The 8381-nt window shown below is 38.4% G+C and overlaps 1 protein-coding gene across 1 annotated transcript; it reads left to right on the forward strand.

The window, feature by feature from the left end:
* The first annotated feature begins 59 nt into the window (after positions 1–59).
* LOC141019197 (ornithine decarboxylase-like) lies at positions 60–7843 on the forward strand. Its single transcript, XM_073494050.1, has 10 exons — positions 60–85; positions 175–207; positions 1077–1204; positions 1303–1476; positions 1581–1753; positions 1846–2062; positions 4982–5065; positions 5443–5605; positions 6411–6532; positions 7586–7843. Exons 2-10 carry the CDS (start codon positions 177–179, stop codon positions 7841–7843), a joined length of 1350 nt encoding a protein of 449 aa, XP_073350151.1. The 5' UTR covers positions 60–85; positions 175–176.
* Positions 7844–8381: the final 538 nt, after the last annotated feature.

Consider the following 8381-nt stretch of genomic DNA (forward strand, 5'->3'; position numbering starts at 1 on the left):
GTTTCCATACAGTAGGTGGGGAAAAGACACTGGTGTGCTAACAAATTCACGACATCATTCCATCTCATTTCGCCTCGGCACTTGTGTGAGTATTTACAATTAAACTTCCTTCCACATTTGTTTCATGTGGATGCTGTGGCAATGTTTATACTCATTTGAAAATGACATTTTCAGGGATGCCGGATATGGAGGAGCATGCAGGCTGTGGTGAGACAAAGAAAACACTGTTCAGGATGGTGTTTAATGTCTTGTGATATGCGTGTCCTGGTCCTGTCATTTTTGTTTCATTGTGTGTGTGTTTATAAGTGTTTTCTGGTATTTAGTTGTCTTTTGCCCTTTTTCCAATGTTCTGTTTTCCCTCCTGTTTTTCCTCTGATCCCCACCAGGCTGCTTTGGCTCCACACCTGCTCTGCATCTGCCTATTTAGCCTTTACCTCCTTCTAGTGTTTTCCCATTCATTTCCCTCACCTGTGTTTCTCTGCCTCACTCCACCTGCACCTCATCCCCTTGTTAGTTTTGTTTGTTAGCCTGTGTGCTCCATTCTGTCTTTGTCAGTTTGTTCCTGTGTTTGTCTTGTTTCTTCTCCTGTGTTTCTCCTAAGCCTTTTCCAGTGTCCAAGTGTCTCCCCATAGTTCCTGTTTTTTTGTTCCTCGTGTTTTTACTAGTTTGTACTTTGTTTAGCTTTTGTTTTGCTATATTTGGTATTTACACTTCTTGGTTTTTGGATTTTACTTTGTGGATTATCCACTTGAGATTAAAGATTGTTTTTTTGTTCTTCATCCTGCCTGCCTCCTGAGAGTGTTTCTGCATTTGGGTCCTCGCTATATTTTTTGCAAACATAACAATGTGAGGCAAATGTGCCTTTGAATGCTATCACTACATTTTCTGTTCTTTTTTTCTTGACTTTTTGAATGCCATAATTTAGACAAATAACTTTAAATAAAGACAGACATAGCTTTTTTGTCTAATCCAGTCTTACATTAACAATATTTGTTGTGTATTTGTATTGTCATCAAGTGTAAACTGACAGTTATTATTATATTTCTGCTTTTGTCTTTTGCTGTCATCCCTTGCAGCCCCAGTAACTACAACTGGATCAGTCCTGCATGTTTTCCCCCCTAACAATTGTGATATCAACATTTTAGACAATGGGAGGACCGTCAATGATTTCATAGACAATAAAATAAAAGAGTGTGGTTCAGAGGTGAGCATCAGACATCACGACACTTAATTTAGTGTATTGTGAGATTCTTGAGGTTTGCATCATCAAAATAAAATGTTCACTTTGCTTTATTCATTCAGGACAGTGCTGAGCCATTTTTTGTGGCAAATCTAGACAGTGTGTTTAAGATGCACCGCAAGTGGCTCAAAAACTTACCTCGAGTCAAGCCTTTCTATGCGGTGAAGTGCAACAACGTGCCAGCAGTTTTGAGGATGCTGAGTGCTCTGGACACCGGCTTTGACTGTGCTAGCAAGGTACTGTGAAGCATTTGGAAAAAAAATCTATTTTTTTTTCAAAGTCTTTGTTATGGTGAAATGTTTCCTGCTTTGTTTGCTCATTTAAAGTTTGTCCAATACAGGGTGAGATTCAGATGGCCCTGTCTCTCGGTGTGACACCTGATAAAATCATTTACGCACATACAACCAAACCACTGTCGCACATCAAATATGCCTCTGCTCATGGAGTGGATATGATGACTTTTGATAGTGAGGATGAACTCCTAAAAATTTCTCGTTGTCATGCCAAAGCCAAGTAAGTTAAAAAACTATATTTTCTGCTTCTGGGTTAAGTGTGAATTCTTCTTTGAGTATTGATTCATGCAAGTCTTTTGGATCATGTTCCAGACTGGTGCTCCGCATCGCAGTGGATGATTCAAAATCCCTGTGCAGATTTAGTGCAAAGTTTGGAGCCAGACTGGTGTCAGTTGATAAGCTGCTGCAGCGTGCTCGAGAGCTCGGCTTAGAGGTCATCGGGGTCAGCTTTCATGTAGGCAGTGGGTGCACTGAAAGTTTGGTGTTCAAGCAGGCCATTGCAGATGCCCGACATGTCTTTGACACAGCGGTAAGTCTTCGTCATAGCAGTACAGCACAACCATAATACAGATCGTTGACATGTTTTGTGATATAGCCATTGATCAAGTATGTCATGCTGATTTGCAGTTTAGATGCCTAAGAGTAGAACTTAATATCACTGCTTTGGTGGAGTTGCTCAGGGGCCATCAGATAACACTGTTTACAGACCTGCCAACCTCAAAAAAGTTTTCATCTTAAAAAGTGGTCCACATATCTAATTGGTTGGAAAAAGGTTCTTTTTCTCTATTTAAGTAAAAGGGTTTAGGGCGTGTCCAAGTCCATTTTGCAAGTTAAACGGTGGACAATCTGGGTGCAAAGTGAGGTGCACAGCGCAGAGGGGTTGTTTTTAGACTCTGAGTCTGGCCTCTGTGGCTCAGGGGTAGAGCCAGTGTCTTGTTATCGGAATGTCGCTGGTTCGATTCCCCTGGTCTGCATGTTGAAGTGTCCTTGGGCAAGATACTGAACTGTGCTGGTCGACACCCTGCATGGCAGCCACCGCCATCAGTGTTTGAATGTATGAATTACTGTAAGTCGCTTTGGACAAAAGCTAAATGAGTCAGTCATGGGTGTGTTTTGGGCGGAACATGAATTAAACCAGTGAGAGAGAGGTGAAATACGTCCTCAATGAGGAAAATATTAGTAACATTACCTGCAGCGATCCTCCAGCAGCAGAAACAATATGTGTATCTCTACATTAGCATGTGCATTTGTGAATGAGGAACAGCTGATAAACTTCACTGATTATTTAAAACTCCTGGCTCGCCTACAGGATCAGTTAGTATTTCATGTTAATGAATGTTCACACAGTAAAATAGAAAGCAGCTGTCCTGATAAATCCTGAGATTCTGTCCAAACATTTATTTTTACAACAATTTATTTTTAGAAGCTAAAAGTTTAATTCTGTTTCCTTTGGAGAGTTTGTAACTACAGCTCTTTGTTTGGCTGATTAAATGTGCCACAAGAGTGTATGCAGATGTGAACCCGCCTGTGCAGGTGCATCTTACTATAAGAATTATGTGTCGACCAGCTTTTTTGTTAGTTTATGGCGTTGTCTCTGTCTGCTGCCTCAAGATAAGCATCTGCCTACAGTGCGTCTGACCAAACTTTAAGATCACGCGCCCCATATTTGTTATTTACACAACGTGGATGCTGGGTGTGAGACTATGTGTTGTCTGAAACTAGCAACGACACTTCTCGCAGTGCTGTTCCTGTTTTATTTTGGTGTCTTACTCTCCTCTCATTTCAGATCCCATCCTGCACTTGTGTGTTTTCCAGCATTTCTCCTTGTGATAGCCTTCCTGGTGTTTGACCCCGTCTTTGTTCCTGACTTTTTGCCTCTGCCTGATCACTTTGTCTGTTTGCTTCACTGAATGATCACCTGCGTAACGAACCTGATTCCAATAAAGTCCGTTCCTTTTTCTGATGACTTCACAGCTGCAGCCTGCTGCACTGTGCACGGTTATTCATCTGCAAATGTTAGCGCTTTGAAAGCGATACTCCTGCTTCTGCCATTATGCTGCTTTTGAGGCATGGCTGTGGTAGTATAACAGAACGCCAGCAGACCTGGGACCAGCTGACCAACAGCCTCTTAACGTAATGTGCATTAATTTATAAAATAATAGATTAATAAAAGTAGTGCTGCCACACAGAATCTGAAAGGTCAGACTGGATGTTTTAACTCATTTAAATAGCACTGATTTTTTTTATTTTAATTTTATGTATACAAAAAAATAGAGGCCTATGTCCTGACCTTGGTGACCCCATAGCTGGCTATGGCCATGGCGTCAAAAGCTGTTATGTATTTTAACATACTAATGTACTTTGATGTCAAATTATGTACCTGCACAGCAAAATATGTGCAGGTTGGCAGGTCTGTGGTTGTAGTGAACCACTTGTGTAAATTTGTGTGTTCATAGAAGTGTGGATCCATATCATTTCCTTATCATTTTCCTACTATACGGTAGATTGTGTTTTCAGAGGCTGACCAAGTCAGAGGGATGCAGCTATCAAAAATACTTAAATCCTAAAGTTAACACTACTTTGTGAATGAAAAAATAGTTGGATTAATTTTTGGACTGATTGCCTGATATGAAGTGGTTATAAAGGCTTTGTAAATTAACCAATGACTTATACAAGATGTTTCATAGCAGATGGGCTTCTGGTAGGTGAAATAATATACTATTAATGAGGAAAACATTACATTACCTGCAATGATCCTCCAGCCGCAGAAACAGTAATGGTGCATTTACACAGGATCTTAACTTCATAGATTACTTACATCTCTGGACACGCCGACATGATCGGTTAGGATCTAACATCGATTAATGTTATCTTTTCCTTGACACATTCATATATAGTGAAACAATTTGGGACAAAACAGACACCCTGATAAATCCTGAGCTCAGAGCTGTCTAAAAAAAAAAAATCTGATAAAAGAGCTTTCATTCTGTTTCTTCTAGAGTTTTTCTTCTGTCACAATCACATAATTAGTTTACTATTTATTACTACAATAAACATTTTTCAATAACTGTCCTTTGTTATTAATAAAAACAATTGATAATATTTAAATCCTTACATGCATTTGTGGCTACAACTGCTAGGGGGTATAGTGAGCCCCCTGAGCTACTGCAAACTGCACCTGTGGTCCAACATGCACCTAAATATGTTCATGTATCTGTGCTGACTATGAAGTATGAAAGATTTTTGGCATGCCTTGTCACTAATGGGAAAAAAACTCATAGAAAAGGAAAAAACAATATTATATACAGTTATTATAAGAACTGAGTTGCAAGAGTATGAAAGAAAGGTGAAGAGGTCTTCAGTATATAACGAAAGTTTATGCACTTGTTCAACATGGCAATTAATCATTTTTTAATGTTGAAATGCTGTGGTGATGTTTCTCTTTCAGAATTCGTTGGGCTTTCAGATGAGTCTCTTGGATATTGGTGGAGGGTTTTCTGGGAGAGAGGACTTTCAAGTGAAATTTGAAGAGGTAAAATGACCCAAATATTGAGAGTTAGTGTTTACTCATTGTTGTGATTTCACCTCAGCGGTCTAATGACAAAACATCATGACTACAACTCCCTGGAGCACCATCCAAGTTATGAAAGAACCTTTCAATAGACAGTCCCTTTGAGTGTACAATGCAACCATTGCCAGGCATAAATATGTGAAGAATATTCTGAAAATGTACCTACACAATTTTCATCATTAGTGGTTGTATTATTTATCTATTTTCAAAGTTTCTCTTGCTCAATCAAGCATGAAAACACTTTATGGAATCATGGAGACGTCAACCTTTTTATGGTTTTCATGCAGGCTTCCTAGTTTCATGATTTTTTAAAATTTTCACGTGTTTTACCCTCCCAGTTTTCAGAGGTCATTAATGGAGCACTTGATGAATTGTTCCCGCCTGACAGTGGGGTGCAGATTATTGCAGAACCAGGCCGATACTTCGTGGATGCAGCCTTCACACTGGCAGCAAACATCATTGCCAAAAGGGTTGTCATAGATGATATGGATGAAAACAGTGGTAATGTATAGATATGTATTTTAAGTTACTTGAACAGCCTGTTTTTATTCCCAGCATGTCAAATAAGGCAGCCTGGCCAGTGACCCTATGCTTCCAAGTTCGATGCTGTAGGTCCCCCTGTAACACTTCCTGAAAGCGCCCCTCTTTTCCTAAACCTAACCAAGTATTTTTGGTGCCTAAACCTAAACAAACCACAGCCATTTGACAACGTTAATAATGGTAAAAAAGTCATAATATGTTAAACTTTCATTTTGAAAGTATTTCCGGCTTGATGTTACATATTTTACTTATTATTGCTTATTTCCTTCACGTGCAAAAATTATGTGAGAGGGTTAGGTAGAGTCTCATAGTCTGAAGCTTTAGGCCACTGACCAAGCTGCTGTATTGACGATTTGCTGATGAGTTGGGAGTGAGAATGTGTTGAAATGATTGTTGCCTAACCAGTGTCATACACAGAAGAGGCATCTTAAATTAATTTACATGTATGTAGTTATATGTAGTGATAACAAACGTGTCTGACGGCATTACTAAGATTCAGTTAGAGTAGACAACCATGCTCAGTCTCAGAGTAAGTACAATTCTAACTTGCAGGGTTTTAATTACTCACTTAGAGCAGAGCAGTGAGCAGTGTATGTAAACTTTTGACCACGACTGTATACCTCGATACATGCAGTGTTTTATAATATATATATGTATATATATGATATTATTTATTTGTATTATATGTTTTATTATATATTTCAACATCAATTAAAAATCATTTGCTTTTCAGTGATTTTCATTATTTTGCATGAATTCTTTCCAGATGGTGAGGTAAAGAGCCCTGACATAACAATGATGTACTACCTTAGTGATGGAGTGTATGGCTCCCTGAGTTTCCTTATTAATGATGCTGCCCACACCAAGGTGGAACCATACCTCCACAGGGTAAATATTAACTCTGTCCCCACACAAGAACGCCAATATTGGACGATTCTGTAAAACACTTGATTATGTTGAATATCAATGTTTGTTTGTTTGTCCAATATATGTAATGCCAATGATTTTTAATTCTTACTTTCCACAGTAACTACAGAAGGAATTAAGTTAGGTAAATATTGTGGTAATAGCAAATAATCTCTGGGTCAGGTATGGAAATTAGCTGCCTAACCCTAACCATGCCTTGGAAAAAATCATGATTACGATTAACAGAAAGGCAAACACTAATTTCAAGTTTGCAACAGACAGCAAGGAAGTCAGACTGCAACCTCTACAAGCCTACTGTCCACCAATATGGTTGAGATTGGTGGGATACCACTAGGCTCTAAATGAAGCAGACTGACCAATATCATCTTCATGTAGAATTGTTTGATTAAAATAAAATGCAGAACAGTGTTGGAGGCTATCATTTACCTTTCTACCTCAGAAAATTGTATGATGGAATTTAGAACAATATACTGTGAGAAAATCTAGCAGTGGTTCCATGTATAGTATTTCTTCAGTCCAATTGAACTCACTGTGATTAGAGATTTCAGCTTAAAGGACCTATTTGCAATTTCCATCCACCTGCTTCAAACCAATAGGGGGCAGTATTTCCCCACTTCTCAATGTTCAGTTCAAACCCTTTTTGTTATTTATATTTTTTCATCTTGTTCATTTCTCTTTGTGTTTAATTTGATTTTGTAAAGCACTTTGTAACTGTGTATTGAATGGTTATTATTAATGTTATTAGTATTACATGATTATAAGGCGTTATTATCTTCCTATTCAACAGATTATCAAAGGTTTAAACCACCACTCTTGATCTAATCAATTCATTCAGACCAGGCCGCATTGGATCAGTCTCTTCCGGTTGAGATGGTTACATGAGGCATTTTTATTCTTACTGTGCTATTATTCTGATTATTAGAGGAATATTAGGGTCTGTGTAAATGCAGCTTATGGGAACCAATGTGATGTGGATTTTTATTTTTCAATGTTTGTTTCAATGTTTGTACACAGGCTGTTGAGAGCAGTGAGCAGAGATACAGGTCTGTTATCTGGGGTCCAACCTGCGACAGCATTGACAAAGTAACGGACAGCTCCTGGATCCCTGAGTTGCACATGGGGGACTGGCTTCTCATCGACAACATGGGTGCTTACTCTGTTAGTTTAAGCACCGACTTCAATGGATTTGAAAGAGCACACATTTACCCTGTTGTGTCAGCTGCGACATGGCACGCCCTAAACCTCTCTTACACCTTCCACGTTATCTATTAATGATCTGGTACCGGAAGGTCGCTGGTTCGACACACTTTGAGTGGTCAGTAGACCGGAAAAGCACGATCTGGGACACTAGATTTTTAATGCAAGAACAAATAACTTCTAGATTTGATAGAATCAACATTCGGTTGCAACAAAGAGAAAGCTAGTGGAGAAAATAATTTTGAAAATTGAAAATTCTTAGTTTGGGTAAAAAATGATTTATTGTCATTAATTTTATGACTGCACAACTTTCTGCAGAACACATGTAGCAAATTATCCTACAAATTTCAACCTAATCCAGTAAAAAATAAGGAACTGGTGAGGCTTTGAAAACAAAGAATTGCAAAAAAAATTGAAAACTTCAAATATTCACAAGATAAAAAGTATTTGGAGTGAACTTTTGCAATGTTCCTCTGTTGTGATGTATAAAGTCTATATGTGTAGTGGGAAATTGTTTGTTTAAGAGAAGATTTTTAAGATAACTTTATGTCCTCTCCCTTTTAATGATAATATCAGCTCTGATACTCCTCCCTTATACACACTAATCTAAAAA

This window comes from Pagrus major, chromosome 23 (genome assembly GCF_040436345.1).
Source record: "Pagrus major chromosome 23, Pma_NU_1.0".
NCBI classification, from domain to species: domain Eukaryota; kingdom Metazoa; phylum Chordata; class Actinopteri; order Spariformes; family Sparidae; genus Pagrus; species Pagrus major.

Excerpts from the sequence above, each read along its gene's own strand:
- LOC141019197 (XM_073494050.1), top strand. The coding sequence starts at position 177 with ATGCCGGATATGGAGGAGCATGCAGGCTGTG. Across the intron at positions 1,205-1,302 it reads TAAAAGAGTGTGGTTCAGAG|GACAGTGCTGAGCCATTTTT; the intron begins GTGAGCATCAGA and ends TTATTCATTCAG. Across the intron at positions 5,606-6,410 it reads TGATATGGATGAAAACAGTG|ATGGTGAGGTAAAGAGCCCT; the intron begins GTAATGTATAGA and ends AATTCTTTCCAG.